This window comes from Desmodus rotundus, chromosome 11 (assembly GCF_022682495.2).
Source record: "Desmodus rotundus isolate HL8 chromosome 11, HLdesRot8A.1, whole genome shotgun sequence".
NCBI lineage: Eukaryota > Metazoa > Chordata > Mammalia > Chiroptera > Phyllostomidae > Desmodus > Desmodus rotundus.
Window position 1 is genome coordinate 33,968,374 of NC_071397.1, and position 20,327 is coordinate 33,988,700.

Below are 20,327 nucleotides of genomic sequence, written 5' to 3' on the forward strand. Positions count from 1 at the left end.
CACTGCGCTGTGACGCTGTATGTGGGGGAGGGGCCGAGAGGGAGCAATGGCGCTCGCTCCACTCTCTGCCGGATGTCAATCACTCCCTCCGCTACCCACAATCAAATTGGGCCCCTCTGGTGCTGATTCCTGAGTGGGTGAGCTTGTGCACACTCTAGGCCCCTGTGAGTCTCTCCAACGAACTCTCCTGTGAGGCTGGAAGTTTCTCCCACTGCCGCCTTTACCCCCATGGGTGTTTTCAATCAGAGGTTTGAGGCTTTATTTCCCTGCGCTGGAGCCCTGGGTTGCGCAGTCTGCTTCGCTCCTCCGCCGTTCCTCCCAGTCTATCTATGCGCAAATGTGGGGCCGCAGGGTCTCTCAGCCACCACCTTGTGGGGTCTGCTAGCTGCAGCCTGGCCTGACCCATTCCACAATGCGCCACCTCATGGAGTCCACCAGCCGCCGCCTTTCTGTGAGTCCTCTCCACCCGGCTGCCCGTCTACACCCCTCCTACCGGTCTGGATGAATGTTTCTTGTTTATCTCCTTGGTTGTTGGACTTCCATACAGTTTTATTTTCTGTCAGTTTTGGTTGTTTTTTTGTTTTTAAATTGTTGTTGTCCTTCTTTTGGTTGTGCGAGGAGGCACAGTGTATCTACCTACGCCTCCATCTTGGCCGGAAGTTGTAAATATTCTTTAATTGTATAAAGGCTCCAGACATGCTACTTATAGTTACATTCTGATTAACTTTTTAATATCTTAAAATTATACTTATAGGGGTTAAGATCAGATGTCAGACACACACATTTTTATTCTTATATATGCATGTGGCTCAGGTGTGAGAAGAAAGGACTATTTTGGCAATTAAACAAAGCCTTGAGGTGTCCAGCAGACTGTATTAACTTCCTTCGTGAGCATGAAGGAGATGTATAATGTGCAACGTGAAACTTAAAAAGTGAACATTAAGAAAGCCTATTGTTAAATGTCTTTTGGCCTCTATGTTGCTCAACCATACCTCTGTTCTCTTCTACTTGTGGCTCTCTTTCCCCCAAATCCCTGTTTATTCCTAATGTTTCACCACTTTGAAGTCTCTTTACTTTACTGCCTCTAAGTTCTCATATTTCACCCCATCTGTCACACAAATGATTTTCCAAAATAAGAACACTCCCCTTTAACAGAAATTCTGCTGTCAATGGTTGAGATCATTTCTTCAACCCACTACCCCAGCAAAAATCTTTTAATCATCTCATCCTTACATTAACTTAAATTCTACAAACCTTTTTCATTGTTTCTGCTTCTCAATTTTTACCCATGATATGTTTGTTTGTTTGTTTGTTTGTTGGCACCATCTCCATGTATTTCAGAATGTGAGTTTATATAGACATCCAGGTTATGGATAAGAGATTCAGATGGAATTTTACAAGTAACTCTGAAATAGGTGGACAATGAGTTGTAATTGAACATCAGAAATGTATGGGGTGTTACAATTTGCAGAGCATTTTTATAGCCTGGCTTCACACAAAGGTGGAATGACACGGAAAGCAGAGGGTTCTGCTGGAACAGCACCAGGTAATGTACAAGCCAGAGGCAGTTTCAGTCTGTGAGCTGTTTGGAAGTGGGTGCTGAGACAAGTAGCAGGAATTCAGGGACCTACCAAGAGCCTATAATTTTTTCTCCCAAACTCAAGAGGAAGCTAACTTCAGAAGCTGGGGGTACACTAGGGAAATACCAGGGGACACGAATGTGGATTTGCTTATGGGACACATTAATGGTATGTGCCCCATTCCTTCTGGTTCCAGCTGTGCTGGGTTGCTGGAACATGGGCTATGTTTCTTCCTGTAATTCCTAGGGGTGCTATATATTTGGGGCATATTTATCTTGTTAGATTCTTAAGTACTCATATCAGAATCAGCTCTAATTTAGCCCAGCATCTTCACTTTCTGAATCTTTTGGCCGCCTGTGATTCTAATATATGAAATACACGACTCTGTGGTTTTAGTGCTCTCATGTAAACCTGATCTTGGAATATGCTGGGATTTCTGAGTAAAGAGAATTACATGTATAGATTGGTGCAATATTGCCACAATGAATGATATTTTAACTACTTAAGGACAGTAGAATTGAAGCAGACTACACGGAAACTCCTGTAAATCTCTGCCTGTTACACTTTCTGATGCTTAAGGACCTATCTCAGTTCATGCAGAGAAGAAAGTTAAACTTCACTTTGAGTACCCGTGGGACTGAAGTTACACTAAGATAGTTCTGCCTTCTGAAGCCACTTCCTGAACTTGGCAAATAATCTCTATATGCCACAGATTTCTAACCTAAAAAACGGCATAACAAAAATTCTGACACCATAATTATACATTAATGTTTACATGTGATATAGTTTCATTTTGCTTTGTTTTAAAGACTACATGAGAAAATAGATGTCAAGAATTTTGTGGAAGACCTGGCACATTGGTAGCTGTTATTATGATCTAGTACCTTTCTATTTATTTATTTTGAAGTTTAGGGCTAGGGATAAGAAGGAAATAGGATAGCCTGATTTAGCAAATAAACAATAGAACCCCCAGTTAAATTTAAACTTCTGATAAACAATTAATAATTTAATAGTATGGGTATGTCCTGTTCAATAATTGGGACACATTAAGGACACACAAAATACCACTATTAAAAGACAAAGATTTTCAGACTGCATTAAAAAAATCCCACTAGATGTTATTTTAATAAATACATCTAAATAGAAAGATATAGAGGCACATTAAAGGGATGGAAAAATATAATATGCAAATACTAATCAAAGGAAAATTGATATAATTATGTTACTATAAAATAAAGTCAGAGGTCTGCTGGTAAATGTTTAATAACCAACTCTTGAGAATGGATGAGAATGCCTGTTTTGTAGCATTTGCCAATTTCCATATGTTAGTACTCCTCCCTGGCTGGTTTCAAGCCACTAATGTGATATTATTGAACACATGAGTTGAGAAGACATTGTGCAAGGGAGCCCTGAAAGTTAATATGGGCCAGTTCCAGCACCCAAGTGGCTGAAATTCCTTATTTCTCAGAACACATTACAAAGAAAAAGACAGTAATATCGTAATGATAAAAATAAAAGTTACCAGGGAGATGTGACAAGTTATAATTTCATGTACTTAAAAATAAACCTCAAATATATAAAGCAAATGTTGATAGAACAATAAAGTAAAATCAACAATTATAGCAGGTAGATTTTAAGAGATCTTTCTTGGTAATGATAGAACAAGCAGATAAAAATCAGTGAGGATTATTGAAATATAATTGAACTTGAGCTAATGAATATATGGAATATTATAAAATGAAAATATATGTTTACACTAAATATTAAATATATATTTACTTCCAAGCACAGGGAGAACATATACAAATACTGACTATATGAGGTCTGTCTGGAAAAAGTCCAACTATCATTAATATAACAAGAATGGTTTGCACGACATAGCTGTAACCTGGCAGCCAAGGAGAGTGGACTGGAATGCATGTGTATGAACAGTGAAAACTTCACTGTACTAGTCAGTGGGGGCAGTAGATGCCATTGAGTGAGCATGTGTACTGTGTGGACATCACATTCAAAAAGACCGAGCTAGCTGAGCAATGATTCTGCATCCAATTTTGCATTTATCTCGAACATTCCTCTGTGGAAACTATCCAGATGATCCAGAAGGCCACAGCTATGGGCAACTAGTGATTGACAGCTTCATCACAACAACACGCTGCTCATGTATCACGTCTTGTGTAGAGTTTTTTGGTGAAACATCAAATCACCCAGGTGACTCAGCCCCCCTACAGCCCAGATTTCGCACCCTAAGACTTCTGGATTTTTGCAAAACTAAAACCACCTTTAAAAGGGAAGAGATTTCAGGCAGTCAATGAGATTCAGGAAAATATGATGGGGAAGCTGGTGGCAATTGGGAGAACTGTGTGAGGTCTCAAGGTGCCCACTTTGAAGGGGACTAAGGTGTCATCCTATGTACAATGTTTCTTGTATCTTCTTCAGTAAATGTTTCTGTTTTTAATATTACATGGCTGGATACCTTCTGGACAGACCTTATATCTACTGGACTAAAATGCCTGTACATTATGTTCTCACAGTAACAGGGAAATAAGCTAAAAAGCAATTTTAAAAAACAACTGGAAGCCCAGAAATAAACCCATGCCTTTTAGTCAATTCATATTTGACAAAGGAATCAAAAATATAGAATGGGATAAAGATAGGCTATTTAATAAAAGTTGTTGAGAATATTGGATAAATATGTGCAAAAACACTAAACTAGACCAACCTTCTTATACCACACACAAAAATAAACTCAAAATGGATTAAAGACTTACAGTGTGGTAATTCCTAGGGGAGGGGTATATAAAGGGACTTAAGGGTAATGGAAAAAATACAATTAAGGTTAAATTTAAAAAAGACTTAAATGTTAGATTTAGAACCATAAAAATCCTAGAAGAAAACCTAGGCACTAAAATCTTGGACATTTCTCATAGCAATATTTTTTTCTGATATATCTCCTTAGGCCAGGGAAACAAAAAAAATTAACAAATGGGATTACATCACACTGAAATGTTTTTGCACAAGTTTAGCAAAAAAAGTTTACAAAAGTTTAGCAAAAGAAACCATCAACAAAATAAGACAACTCACATAATGAGAGAACATATTCACCAATGATACATATGATAAGGGGTTAATATCCAAAATTTATAAAGAACATATAAAGCTTAACACCAAAAAACCCCCAAATAATCTAGTTAAATAATGGACAAAGGACCTGAATAGACACTTCTCCAAAGAGGACATGCAGATGGCCAATAGACACATGAAAAGATGCTTATTGTCACTAATCATCAGAGAGATGCAAATTAAAACCACAATGAGATACCACCTCACACCTTTCAGAATGGGAATCATTAGTAAATTAAGGAACAATAAGTGCTGGTGAGGATGTGGAGAAAAGGAAACCCTAGTACACTGTTGGTGCAAATGCAGACTGGTGCAGCCACTGTGGAAAACACTATGGAGTTACCTCAGAAAAATTAAAAATGGAATTGCCTTATGATTCAGCTATTTCACTTCTGGGAATCTATCTAAAGAAACCCAAAACACTCATTTGAAATAATATATGCACCTGTATGTTCACTTCAGCATTTTTTACAATAGCCAAGATTTGGAAGCAGCCCAATTGTCCATTAATAGATGAGTGGATAAAAAAGCTGTGGTACATTCACACAATGGAATACTACTTAGTCATTGAAAAGATGGAAATCTTACCCTTTGTGACAGCATGGATGGACCTGGAAAACATTATGCTAAGTGAAATAAACCAGTCAGGGAAAGACTAGTACAATATTTCACACATATGTGGAATCTAATGAACAAAATAGAGACAGACTGATAGAGAGCAGGATGATAGCTGTTGAGAGGGAAGGGCTAAGGAGATAGATGGAAGGGTCAAGCAAAAAAAAAAAACTAAAGAGAAAAACTTCATGGACACAGGTAACAGTGAGGTGATTGCTGGGGGTTGGGGTTGGGTGGTGAGGAGAAGAAGAGGAGGGTATAGGTGGGGTAATTAGTGATGTACAAATACATGACTTGGGGTAGTGAACAAACTATACAGTGTACAGATGATGTGTTGTAGAATTGTGCACCTGAAACCTGTAAAATTTTGTTAGCCAATGTCACCCCAATAAATTCAATATAAAGGAAAAAATAAATAAATTAAAAAAATTGGAAAACCCCATACATTTGGAAATTTTAAAAAAACATCTTAAATTAACCCATAAATCAATGAAAAAAACATGCTGGATATAAGAAATAACTTTATCAAATGATAAAAATAATGCATAATAAAACTTGTGGTATATAGCTAAATCTGTACTTGCAATGTAAATTTATCTTATTAAAAAGCCTATTTTAAGAAAAGAGAAAGTTAAATATTAATAAGCTAAGTATCTATCTCAAAACATTAACAACAGTAAAAAATAAATTCAAAAAATACAAGAAAAATAAAGATAAGAGTAGAGATTAATACAATATAAAAGAGAAGATAACATAAAAGAGAAGAAAAGAAAGATAAAGGCCAAAATTTTTCCTTTGAAAATACTAATAACAAAACATAAAACAAGATGGATCAAGTAAGAAAGAGAAGACACAATTAACCATTATCAAGACTGAAAAAGGAGGGCAGCATTATACTCTCTACTGACATGAAAAACATAAGAACAGGACATTATAAATAATATTTTTTACAATTAATTTGAAATTTTGTGTGAAATGGATATGAATAAATTCTAGAAATATATTTTACCAAAACTAATATAAAAACTGGAAAGTCTAATTATTATTATATCCTTTAAAAAATATGAGTTAGTGTCAAATATCTTTCCCTAAATAGAATTCTCTAGCTTCACCTGGGAGTTCTATCACACATCCAAGGAAAAACAAATTCTATTTTTATACAAACTCTTAAAAAACCTGACAAAGAAAGTATGAAAAAAAAATCATGCTTCAATATCACTTATGAATATGAATGTAATAATTTGAAATAAAATGTTAGCAAATGGAATTTAGTAGTATGTGAAAAAGGTCATGACCAAATTGGATATATGTGAGGAATGTAGAGTTCGTTTAATATTTGAAAATTGGTTAAGGTAATTTATCACATTAATGAATTAAAATGGAAGAGCCATTTGGGAATCTCAGTAGATATAGAAGTATCCAATAAATTTTTATATTTATTCATGATTAGCACTCTTAGAAATAGAGAGTAACTGTAAAAAAAAAACCCTGATAGAGGGTATTTACAAAAACAAAATAAACCCCCAATCTAAACCAAGCATCATACTTAATGGTGAATTATGAAAGTAATACTTTCAAGGTCAGTATCAAGTTAAGGATGCATGAAACTACCATGTCTCTTTAACATTATCCTTGGCTAGCCTATGAAGGGCAGTAAGAAAATATAAAGAAATAAAAGATACAAACACAGAAGAGAAAGAATTCAAATTTTCTTCATTCACAATCGATATAATTTTTAAGTAGAAAATTTCAAAGAATTGCTAGTAAACTGTCAGAATTAAGATTGTTCAGCAAAGCTATGGGTTATGAATCCAGTTACTATTCTACATAGAAAATGTAATAAGAATGCCATTTACATGATCACAGCTAATGTAAAGGAGGTAGAGATAACTCTAAGATGTGGAAGCCCTTTATTAAATTAATTATGCAACTTTATTATAAGGTGCCAATAAAAAGAAAGATATACCATGCTCTTAGAAAGACTTAACATTATAAAGGTATCATTTCTCTCCAAATTGATCTATAGATTCAATGCAATTCTAAGCCAACCTCAATAAGATATTTTGTTTAACTCACTGAGCTAATATTAGAATGTATATGGAAGAGCGGAGGGTCAAGAATAGCTTAGACACTGCTGTAGAAAGAGAACAGAGCCATGGAAACATGGTTGCAAGGTATCAAGATTATTATAAATTTGTAATAATTAAAGCAATGTGGCACTGGCCCACGGACAGCAAAATGGACAAATCCGTGTTCATGACAGAAGGAATATCACAGAGCAGAGCAGAGCAGAGAGAAAAGGAGAAACTACCCAGTGGATGCTGCTGAAATGATTGATTATCCATATTAAAAACTGTTTTTCTGTTTCACACATACGTATGTACACACACAATAAAAACTAGTGGCTTAAATATGAAAGGTAAAACTATACAACTTTTATAAGACAATATAGAGTATTTTCATGACTTTGAGATAGAAATGGATTTGTGTGTGTGTGTGTGTGTGCAAGGGTGTTTATTGTAATGTAACCTAAAAATATAGACAACTTTTTTCAGTGAATAGGGAATAAGTCAAATCATGGTAAATATATTTTTATTATTGAGTAATTTATGCAGTCATTTCTATGGAAAAAATTTTAATAGCATGGGAAATCATTAAAATCTAATTTTTTCATTTAACATAATATATATAACTGTATTTACAGAATTTGTGTGTGCATATTTACCTATGTGTAAGAAATGGATTTTTAAAGTAAGGCAAAAGCCCCTACAAAACATGAAGTTAGAGACTGAAAAATTCAACTATTGTATATCAAAATTAGGAAGGTTCTTCAGAGGTTATCATTAAGAGAGAAAATAATAAGCTCCAAAGTTGGAGAAGATATTTGCAAAGTTTGAAAAAACTGCAAAAGAATTGACATCCACAGCTTTTAAAGAACTTCTAAAGCGATAAGAAAAGACATGCATCACAATGGAAAGGGGTCAAGACACTTGTTTAAGCATTTTCTAGAAGAGGAAACAAATAAAACCCAAAATATATGGAAAGGTATTCAACCTCATTAGTAATCAGAGAAATGCAAATTAAAATCACACTAGGATACAATTTCACCTCCCTGAACACTGGCAAAAAAAAAAAAAAAAAAAAAAAAGTCAGGCACTACCAAATGTGGATGAGGATTTGGAATAAAAGGAACTCAAAATGGCAAAAACACTTAGGAAAACAGCTTGATGTCATCTGGTAAAGCTGAAAACACGTATACCTCATGATACCCAGTTTCTCTCCTACACAGCAGAGAGAGGGAGGCCAACCTGGACTTTGGAGAAACTCCTGCCTGGGGTGCTGAGTGGCAGGGGCACATGTGAGGGTGTTTGTACCTCTGTTATCTGTCATAGCAAAGTCCATCAAGAGATGGATGAATATGTTGTGGTGTATCTGTGTTAGGCTGTCATATGTCTCCGATGCCTCTCATGAACCACGTCAGGCCCTCACCTCTCTCTCAGAGTAGCTCTTCATAAGCTCTGGCCACTGCGGGAGACATAAGCCCACAGTTCCTTGCCTCACGGCTCTGTTGTGGTGTTTCTTTCCTTGCCCCAGGATTTTCTGTCACTACAGAGACGTGAGAAGTATTAGGACACATCCGCTGTCTATAGATGAACACACTAAAAGTGCAGGAGAGTTACGGTCCTGTGAGGCAAGCCTTTGAAGAGATCTCTTATGAATTCTTCTCCAAGTACCCCCAGGTTCTTACCTTGTAGTCCACTTGGAGGTCCTGTGGTCTCTGAAGATAGTTCTTGAGACCAACAAGTGGTTGCACTTCATACAAAGTGGTGGCCAGTTTGGTAAGGCGTCTTTCTGTTGATTCTCACCTGTTCACTGCCTCACTCCTCATTTTCCTTTCCTCTTGGCTCCCTGAAACTGCGCTCCTTAATGAAGAGTAACAGGCAAACTTTTGCCTCAGGGTCTGCTAATGTGCAACGATATGCATAAATCTTAAAACATAATGTTGAACCAAAGAACTAAGTCATAAGAGAACCCATACGGCATGGCATTATTGAAATAAAAATCACAAGGAAAACAAAGAAATGCGTTATTTAGAGAATACATCTCTAGGTGGAGACACTACGGGTGAGCATGACACGATTAACACAAAATTTATGACAGTGTCTACCTTTGACACAGAACAAAGGGAAAGAGGCCCTGGCAGAGCAGATGGGGGCTTCTAAGATAATATTAGTGTCTTATTATTTAACCTGGGAAGTAAATATGCTATTATTTTTTTCTAAATGCCACTGAAATGTTTTGTACACTCGATGTATATTCCCCAAGTAAGGTGATTTACAGAAAGCAATGAGTGCAGCCCATGGCAGAGATTCAAGCAGTAAGGCTGGAGAGGATGGTAGCAGCCAGATTGTAGGAACCCTCAAATGAAATTGTTGGACTTTATTCTGAAGACATCAGGAGACTGTGGAAGTTCTTTTCTTTCCTTTTCTCTTTTTTAAGCAGGGGGATATGATGTACAACGATACCAAAGCTAGTTAAAGCTGGAGAAATACAAGGATGTTTATGAGATAGTATTGACAGGATTTGCCACCGACTGACTGGTTCTCATGGGTTTAGGAAATGGAAAAGTCAGGGGTCAGAACCTGAGGGAAGACTGTCATATGTAGTCCCAAGAAGTGAAGATAAGGAGGTGAGGCTTTGGATACTAAAATTGATAATGCATTTGTGTGCTGAACCAGGTTTACGTTGGATCTCGGCTCCTGAGAGCTGATCCACACCAGATGATGTCATGTTAGTAGTTTGGAAGTGCCCATGGTAGGACTATTGATTTGCATATGCATATTGGCAAATGCTATGGTTAAGGATTTTTACCCCCTGGAGAGAGGTAGTTGCTAAATATTTATCAGCACACCATTTCATAGGATTTGGTAACAAATTAGATATGAAGGAGAGGAAGATGTCTTCAATGATACCAAAATTCCTGACTTCAGAAATAAAAGATGACGGCATGAAGTGGAACAGAATGCGAGAAGCAGAGTGGTGTTTGCCAGAAAAGAGGTGCCAATGGTATCACGGAGAACGGATGACAGAGTCCCTGTCCTCGGGACGCATTTGTCTTTTACAGGCATATAGTAGTGCATTCTGCATAGGTTTTTCAAAATACATATTCCTGTAACCTACCTATGGCCTAATATAATCAGTGCTGTTTTATGTAAAGTGGTTAAAAAATGAAACAATACAATAAATAGAATGATTATACAAATTGTTCCAGAAGTCCTACTAAATAATGAGATCCCTCCCTTCAGACTGGAAATATATTTATGATATAATTTACTAAAAACTGAAGATTAAAAAAACATCCCCTGTTGGCCCAAAATAGAATGACCCATATATCATATCATTACAGCAGGGTAATACCGTAGAATTTATGATGTGGATCATGCTTCTCAAACCTGGCTGCAGAGACGAATCACCTGCATGGCTCTAACCAGTATCCCCTACCAGACAAATTAAATCAGAATCTTTAGTGCAGGAGCCCCAGCATTGGTGTTTTTACCAACATTGAAAAAAGTTTCATTAAAGTCTTCAGGTTAGAAAAAGTAAGTCAACAAAAAAGGAAACTGGCAGAGGACTGTCTTGGGGGAACTGGCTGTAAATGGAGCTACAGTCATAGGTAGATAGCAACAACATTAGCCAAATTATGAAATCTTTTTATTCTCTCTGAAACAAGAGATAATGTGAAGAGTTTGGTTAAAGATTCAGAGAAACTCTGAAGTAGAAAGAAGGGATGTCAAATTAAATCAGATGACTTCAGTCTTTTCAGTATGTAGGAGGCAGTGGTAATAAATAGTAATGGTGGTAGTCATCTAGTAATCTTTGGAGCTAACATTTATTGTGCAATTTTGTAGAAGATTCTTTACTAAGAGCTTCATAAACATTATTTCACTTATCTTCACTGTCCCTGTGAGACAGATACTGCTGTTACTATCATTTTATAGGGAAAAAATTGTAAGATGGATATACATATGGGACTGAACATTTTGCCAAGGTCACATAAGTAGCAAGTGACAGAACTGTTCTGTGTCAAATGCAGTCCTATGCAAACCTTGAAGTCTTGGCTCTTAACTGTGCTATTATGTGATTGAGGGAGAGTCAGACTTGAGGAGAGAGGGAAAGTTTGGAAGACTATGAGACTGGGAGACTATCAGGGAATCAGAGATGAGTATCACTGTGGAATAGCTTGGACGGTCCAATTAAGGTTATAGCACATGAATTTGTTTCATGGAAGCACTCTGTTTATTTGGGATTCTCAAATAACACTTGGCAGCTCAGGAATGAAAGTGAAAACAGTGAAGGCTAAGTTTACCCAGAATGGAATAACCAAGCAAATGGGGTAGAAGTTCAAGGAGTAAGTTTTCATTGCACTAACAAGAAGAATGTTGAGGGAGGTTCAGGAAAGGACCCCAGGACCTAAGATTAGTGTGTAGGACACTGAGATTTGGATGGGCTGAAGAAGTGGAGAAAGTAGGAGGGGCTGAGGGGCTGGGTTGTTTCGATGAGCGTGAAAATCACATTCCATGGAAGGAAGGAAGAGAAATTATTAGAAAGGGGTGTTTCAGAGTTGTATGTCTCAAATCTGAATATATTGTTACCTTGAAGATACGATTTCAGTGTTTTAATAGTGTTTTGGTTCAGAAGAGGCTTTCCCACTGTGTCAAATTATATCCATTACGCCAGGTTCCACTTTTAGGTACATAACACAATCTTAAATAAGCCACTTGCCACTAAACTTAGACTTTAATGGTGGGCATTCAAAAGGACACAATGAATAAACAACTCCACTTCTTTGAGGAGTTCAAATGTCATACTTTTTTCTTAATGAGTAACAGAATTGGTACTTCCATTTTTAGGGTAGAGCTGCAAAATATGGCCAGATATCCTAAGATTAGTCATGCATATACCTGTTAGACATGGCTCAGAATCAGCAATTATCTAGTGATGTTGGCAGGGGAAAGCTGGCCTTTGAATTATTAGTAAAAACCATATTAGCTGCATTTATCATTGATATTAAACTGATTAATAGACTTTGGATATAGGACTAGATCCAGCTTAAGTCCTAGTTTTAAGCTTTCACCTCACGTGATATTAGGAACATTACTTAGCATTCTCTGCCTTAGTCTCCTGACCAACAATGAGTACATTGTCTATCAACCAGTAAAATCTGAGGAGGTAAGATGAATTAAAATTTGTTTGAACTTTTATAAGAAAAGTATCAATATGATTGCTATCTGCAAAGTATTTTTTATCAGGTATGAATTAACTACAGTGGCTTAGGAGTAGTGCTTTTTGATTCCACAGTTGGCCTTAATTAAGTATAACTTTTATTTATTCACAAATGAAGCGGGAACCTTAAAACAGACAAATTAACCCTACATATGTTATTTTCTGTGTGAAGTTAAAATATTTATGAAGTTGAAATTTTTACTGATTTTGAGGTCTTGAGTTTTTTCCACAAAATTCCTTTTGGTCCAGTTTCCTTTATTCCTTCTCCTAGGGAAGCAGTTATGAAAATAGGTGTTGTCTGAGGTGGGTGAGGGGACTAAAGCTGGCTGAATGTAGAAATTCAAGTTGGAAGCAATTAAGATGACTTCACAAAGGCACACAGAAAGACAATGTTCCCTCAAGAATAACTGACTGTAAGTGGGATAATCTTTATCTACTGAATATGACTATATGCTTCGAAGCATTTATCACTGTTCTGTCACTCTTTTATATCGTCTTGTACATTTACTGTGACCAGAAGAGAGGCGCTTCAGTGGGAGTACATGTTCAATAAATAATTATAGCAATGCATGTGTACTTCACATTTGACAGTGTCATTTCCACATATAAATTCTCATTTCCACGGCTATTCAAGTCACCCTATCAATTCATAGTAGGATATACTTTGGCATGGGGGTTGTCTTGGACCCACAACAAAAAATTCACCACTATCCGTTATTAAATGGTTCTGTCTGACACTGCGAGGCTGAAACCCCAGGGGCACTGTCTCTTATTCTCAGTGGGCTCATACCCCATGGTTGCTGAAGACTGCTTTGGAAAGTTAGAACTCACGCTGTGGTCAGAAGCTTTCTCCTTTCAACAAGCTGCTTTGAGGTATTCCAAGGGTTGGAATAACCAGTTCCCTCCCCCCAACTGCAGAAGTGTCTTTCCTATGCTGAAGCAAGAAGAGATGGTGTGGACTGAGACCTCAGACACCCTGGAGTTTGCTACTCCACAACATAGTGATGAGGTCAGGACTTTTATTATGGTCATGACCCATACTGAATTGTATTCCATTGATATAAACCTAGAGACTATTGTAGAAAACAAGCTCTGTGGCCTCAGACAGATTATTTTAAAGCACCACAAAATCTGTGGACATGATTGAGGATCTGAATTTCCAGAGAGGATTAGCATGCAAATATGGTTGATATTTAAGGTGGCTGCATACCCATGATTGACAGAAATGGCCAAGAAAGCAGTAGGTCATGTCATTGCTTCCTAATTAACTCACACATATAATAGTCCTTCAGTGTGATCAGTGAAACAAGCATAGAGCGGCCATAAGGCAGCATTTGCTGTTTTGTTTTCAAAAAGTATTTAAGTATATAATCTAATAAAACCTTTTAAGTATGCTACTGTTACAGAGCAGGGGGGGGGTGGTTCCTTCACAATAAATTATTACAGAAAGGATTCCCCCTTTCTGTCTCTGGAGGTTCCTTCCCCCCACGCCCACCTGCTAGGTTCGAAATGCCCGCCGCCAGAGGAAAGACGTCTCTCAATGCCAGAGACTGGTGAAAAGGAAAGGAATTGTTTATTTAAAAGTTACACAGACTTAGAATAATGACCTAATGTCTTCAATAAGATACTAAAGTCCTTTAGAATACCCACAGATGCACAGTCCTTCCCTCTCCCTGTGCCCAGTCTGGGGTACCGTGTCTCAGGAAAAGAATTAGAAGTCTGTGATTCAGGCTCCCAGCACCATCAGCTGTGTGGCTGCTGCAATCTCCAGTTAATCCAAAGCCATGTGGCACCTTCTCATGGCCCAGCAGCAAGAGTCCTTTCTCCCCTTTCTCTAAGGCTGCAAAGTCTCTCCTGCTGCCTAAGCCGCGTGGCAAGAAGAAGCACTCCAAAACCTCGTGGTCCTCTCTACTCTCCTTCAGAACCGCGTGGTCCTTTTCCCCACTTCAGAACCACATGGACCTCTATCTATCTACTTGCTCCAGAACCTCGTGGTTCCCCCATTTACTTCAGAGCCACATGGTCTACTCCTTTCTCCCCCAAAACCTTGTGGTCCTCCCCATTTACTTTGGAGCCGCGTGGTCTCTTCTTTCCTTCCCCAAAACCTTTTGGTCCTCCCTACTACTATGGAGCCGCGTGGTCTCTTCTCTATGGCTGCCGGGCCTAGGTTTAAATCCCAGTGCCCATCTTCCTTTGCAGCCCCATTTCTGACTCCTCCTACAGTCAGCTACACCTGCCAGAATCCCTGTATTCTTCCAGCTTTACTGGGCTGCCACAGTAAGTCTGGGCAGGTGTGGCCCCATGGCATGGAGCCAATCATCTCCACACTCTCACGCAGGCCCTGTAACCAGGGGGAGTTACTTCCCAGTCCCATCCTGGGTGGAATTTGGTCCCATCCCCCTGGCTCAAAGCATGGCCACAGCTACTTAACACATCCATGAAACCAGTTAAAGGTTATAGATATGTTAAATGACTGTGCCAGGGGTTAGCTGCAAAGCTCTTGCTACCCAAAACAGCTCTGAATGGCCCTGTTCCATGTGTCCCATCCCCCTTGGCTCAGGCCTGTGGGGATGAGGACATCCTATATACATTTTTCTAATATTTCCTGGACACCCCGAGTCCTGGACCCCATTACAAATCCCTTCTTGGGGCCCTCCTCTTGGCTGCACCCTGCTTTACTACCACAGTTTATTCAATTGGATGCAAAGTGTTTTTAATTTACACAGCATTGATTTTAAGGACACCTCAGATATAATTGAAGAAAAATAACCTACCTTAAACCTTTTTGAATTACACTGTCCTGAGACTGTAGCAGAAATAAAAAAAAAAAAATAGGAGCTGCAAAGTTAACATGACTGTCACTGGGCCGCTGTCTCAGGTACACAAATGAAGGCCTGTACTCTGCTAATGGAGCCACAATGAGGGAAAATAACTTCCTGGGTAATTTTGTGAAAGGAGAACATAGTAAAGGATTAGAAGAAATGGAGTGTCTTCAAATGCAAATTTCTTGACATTTCACAGCTACTAAAATAATTACCCTAGCTTGGTGAACTAATAATAACTTAGTTAAAGGTTTCATTTAGTATAACCGAATGTAATGCAAAAGGCACATACTGTGATAAACACCATTTCCATTTTCGGGCTTGCTAAGTGTGGGTTTTCTATCCCACACACCAGAATGTCACAAGCAATTAGATGCAATTATTTATGGGAAATGGAGAGGTAAGGGGACACAGCAGTGCTGTGCATGTCCAGTGCAAATGGCATCCCCATCCTGAGCACTGAGGAGAGGAGCTTTGGTATCTCCATGAAGTAATTGTTCTTTCAAACTACTGAAAAACATTTTTTTGCACTAAACAAGTTTATTTAATGAACATTTAAAAATCAAAACCATTTCACTTTTATGTATCAATGGGAAAACTACATTGAGTATCTAGAAAGCTTAAAGGAAACCTTTTGAAATAGTGGTGAGTCTTTGAATCTCTTAGTATTCTGCATGGGGTACTTGGTAAGTACTCAAATGGGGGAAAATGTCACCTCAGGGCACAGGAAACCTTTTGAGAAGTAATTTGGGAATATGAATCAAATACCATAAAACTGTTTATATTGCTTAGATCCAGTAATTTTACCTCAGTGAATTTGGGCTACGAATCTTTAATACTGAGAGAGGCTTATGCACCAAGATGTTTATTACAATATTATTCATAATAACAAATTAATTAGAAACATTTCTCTTTCATTGAGTATTAACTGAAAGGAAAATTATACTACCTAAAAAATAATGCTTGCCAAAGTTAGACAGCAATGTAGAACATTCTTATGATGTACTGGAAGTACAAAAAGCCTGATAGAAAATTATGTGTGCAATAGAATTGCAATCATGTAACAGTCAGTAAACATATATTAAAAAGATTGAGGATACATATAAAGGTGCTAGGTAGCATATGCTGTATTTGGATGTGGGTAATTTTCAGATCTTTTTGATTTTTCAAATAATCTATAATTTTTAAAAACAACTTCTTGCCCTGGCTGGTGTGGCTCAGTGGATTGAGTGCCAGCCTGCAAACCAAAGGGTTGCCAGTTCAATTCCTGGTCAGGGCACATACCTGGGTTGCAGGCCAGGTCCCCAGGTGGGGGCACTCAAGAGGAAACCACACATTGACATTTCTCCTCCACTCTTTCTCCCTCCCTTCACCTCTCCCTAAAAATAAATATACAAAATCTTTTAAAAACCCCAAATTCTTGAATTTAAACACCCAATTGTCATGCTTACTAGCTAGTTGTATTAAATCGAACTCTTCTCTTTCCTAAAACCACTTCCTGTGTAAATACACTCATAATGGTTAATTAGTTACACATGGAAAACCAGTCTGGCTGAAGTAAATATACTCTAATTAATGTAGACCTCACTAATTGAAGATTAACAGAAATTCACAGATTTGAGATTCTTACAGCATGGAAAGCCCCAAACAAATAACACATTAGAACTTTAAATTTTGCAATTATAATACTTTGTTTCATAGAAATAAGTATATAACAAATGGTAGTTTTCTGGTGAGCTTATTTTAATTAACTTTATATGATTATGCAATGTGAAATTGTAAGTGCTAATATATAATATATAAAGGTATATTATGTAAAAATATAAAAATAGTGAAATAAACAAAAAGCAAAGCTCATTTGCCTGGTCAAGTTTGTGAAATACATGAATTGATTTGCATAGCATATTAAGTTCAGAATACAATGAAATACCACCATTTGTTTGTAATTAAATTTCTCTACAAATTAAACATTTATGTGTAACTGACAATTAAAATGGAAGGTAAGTAAACTTTTGCTTCCACCACTATCATTTATGTAGCAAGGTATAAAGTATTATTACATATTTTCCAGAAATTTTTTTCTCCCTCCAAACGCAATCATTAAGAATTACATATAAAATAACTAACAGAATCAGTTATCTTGTGACTTTTAAATGCAGCCGACTATTTGTTGCACTTTTCTATGGACATTTGCAAACCAGTGCTTTAATTAACATGTTAATTGTCAAAGCTATGTCATCCTTAAAGAAGAACTGAACATGATTGATTTCAAATGTCTTAAAAACATAATGTTTTAATAACCAGGCTGATTCTTAAAAAACTTTTCTTCAACAGTTTTTTTAAATACATTGCTTTTCTTAAATATGCCTGTTTTGTGACTTGCTTTAATTTTAGATTCATCTGAAGGTTTGCCATAAAAACGTTTGGTGCCTAGTTTTTATGTGCATAAAACTTCAAAAACCACCAAGTTCTCATTGATTGTAATCATAAACTGTAAAGATAAAGGATGCTCTCTATTTTCTAAGGAAAAGCAACTTATGATTTAACTATGAGAAGGTAAGAAATATATTTTTTGTCTGATTGTAAATGAAAAAATATTATGTAATTTTATTTTTGGATTTTTATTTGTCAAATTTAAGGAATAAATATAACTGGTGTCATGGACCTACTAATGTTATTGATATTAGTGATATAAATTTTTATTCAATGTTTAATAAAAGTAAGTAAGATGCATTCATCTCTCCTATTTTGTTGACATAAATTGCATTTAGGATTATGTAGTAAATATTTAATAAAGTAAAAACAATTTTTGACAGTCACTCACTTGATCAATATTTATTTAGGGCCTTTCATATACTAGCCTTCTGAGATACAGTGGAAATTTGTTGATTTTGAATGTTTACTTCTGTAAATAGATTTTACAGACCAGCAATTTAAAAATAAATACTTAAACAGCTTACCTTTGGTTCCTTGAACTTGGAGAAAAATCCAAAAAACAAAAATAGCCCTCCTAGTTTCCAAATACATTCTGACTTTTGTGCATTGGTAAATCTGGTAACAGTCACAGAACAGCCCCAAATCTTATTTAAAAAAAAGACAGAAATATGGAAAATAATTAAATACTGATGCAAGCTGAGTGAGGATAACCTTCTTGATTTACTTTAGGAGGGTGCCAATTTTTGAAGAACGTGAAGTAGTGCCTGTTTCTGGAATAATCTGCTTATCTTCCCCTCAGGTGTAATCTCGGCTTAAGGGCGAGCGGGAGGAACCTTCATCTCATTAACCTTCTGGAAGAACATCTGTTAGCCTAGCTCCAGGACCCTGAATGCCATTATAAACAAGTGTCCACAGACAGAAGGGATGCTTCTTTTCTTAGTTACTCACCTGTTACAGTGACACAGAGAACCAGGGGAGGTGCTGCCAAATGCAGGAGAAGGCTGACAGCTAGAGTCAAGTGTTTTCCAAAATGACACTTGCAAGGAATGTCCACTGAGAGAGTTTAATTGCTGCCCCTGGAAATATGGCTGTTCCATATGTGTTAGTCTCCAGAGACAGCAAGGCTCAGGGAAATGGGCTGCTTTGTAAATTGCTTTCTTTCTGTCATGACATATAGATGGCTTCTTTTTCTTTTTTTTAAAGTCTGGTTTTAATTTTTAAATTTGTTATTTGTGCACAGAGTAGAGTCCAATAGTTCTACAAAGTTTGTGAAAAATGATACTGCCAAATTTGGAGAAAACATTTGTGAAATACATTTCTGTTTAAGGACTTGTACCCAAAATATACAAAGCAAACTAAAACTCAACAATAATAAAACCTAACAACTCAATTAAAAATGAGCCAAAGATCTGAATGAAAGACGTTTCGAAGAAGGTACACAGATGGTAAACAAGCATCTGAAGAGATGGTCAACTTCTACACCATCATTAGGAAATGCAAATTGATACATCGATGAGATACCTCTACATACCTATTAGAATGACTAAAATGAGAAAAAAATGGCACTACCAATTGCTGGCAAAGATTCAGAGCATTAGGAACTGTCATTTATTATTGGCGAGAGTGCAAAATGGTATAGGTACTTTACAAAACTAAACATAGTCTTACTGTACAATGCAGCAATGACTTCCAGGAATTTACCCAACTGATTTAAAAATGTATGTCCACACAAAAAGCTGCACTTGAATATTGATAACAACTTTGTTCATAATTTCGAGAACCCACAGGCAACCAAGATGTTCTTTAGTAGGTGAGTTAATAAAGAAACTGTGTATATCTGTTACTGGAGCTTGGTTCTCTAGACTCTTCTGCGCATGCCTTTCTCATAATTCTCCTTGATTGCCCACACTCATGGGATGGGGGGCATGTAAAACCGCAATGGAAATTTTGCTAACTGAAATTATGTCACAAAAAAGGCGGTGAACTGAAACTATTTCAAATATTTGTCTTGGGTCAGCAAGGACAGTGGCCCCCTTCCTCCTGCACCTCATTTCTAACTGCTGCCTAACATATACATACGATGGAATAAAATTAGTAATAGAAAGTATTAATGCTAAAGGTTAAAGATAAAAGAGAGAATTTAAAAGCAGCAAGAGAAAAGGAGAGTTACACATAAAGGAGTTCCCATAATACTGTTAGCTGATTTGTCAAACAAACAAACAAAAAAACCAAAACTGCTGGCTAGAAGGGACTGGCAAGAAGTATTCAAAGTGATGAAAAGCAAGGACCTACAACCTACATTACTGTATCCAGCAAAACTATCATTTAGAATGGAAGGGCAGAGAAAGAGCTCCCCAGATAAAGTCAAATTAAAGGAGTTCAACATTACCAAGCCCTTATTACATGAAATGTTAAAGGGACTTATCTAAGAAAAAGAAGATCAAAACTATGAACATTAAAATGGCAACAA

At 37.0% G+C, this 20,327-nt stretch overlaps 1 protein-coding gene across 1 annotated transcript in view; it reads right to left on the reverse strand.

Annotated features, from left to right (window-relative positions):
• IMPG1 (interphotoreceptor matrix proteoglycan 1) overlaps positions 1-18,681 on the reverse strand; it is a 125,592-nt gene extending 106,911 nt beyond the window's left edge. The window contains 1 exon segment of the mRNA XM_053914100.2: positions 18,382-18,681. Within this exon segment, the coding sequence (XP_053770075.1) occupies positions 18,382-18,448 (67 nt within the window). The 5' untranslated portion in view covers positions 18,449-18,681.
• Between the last annotated feature and the right edge of the window lie 1,646 nt (positions 18,682-20,327).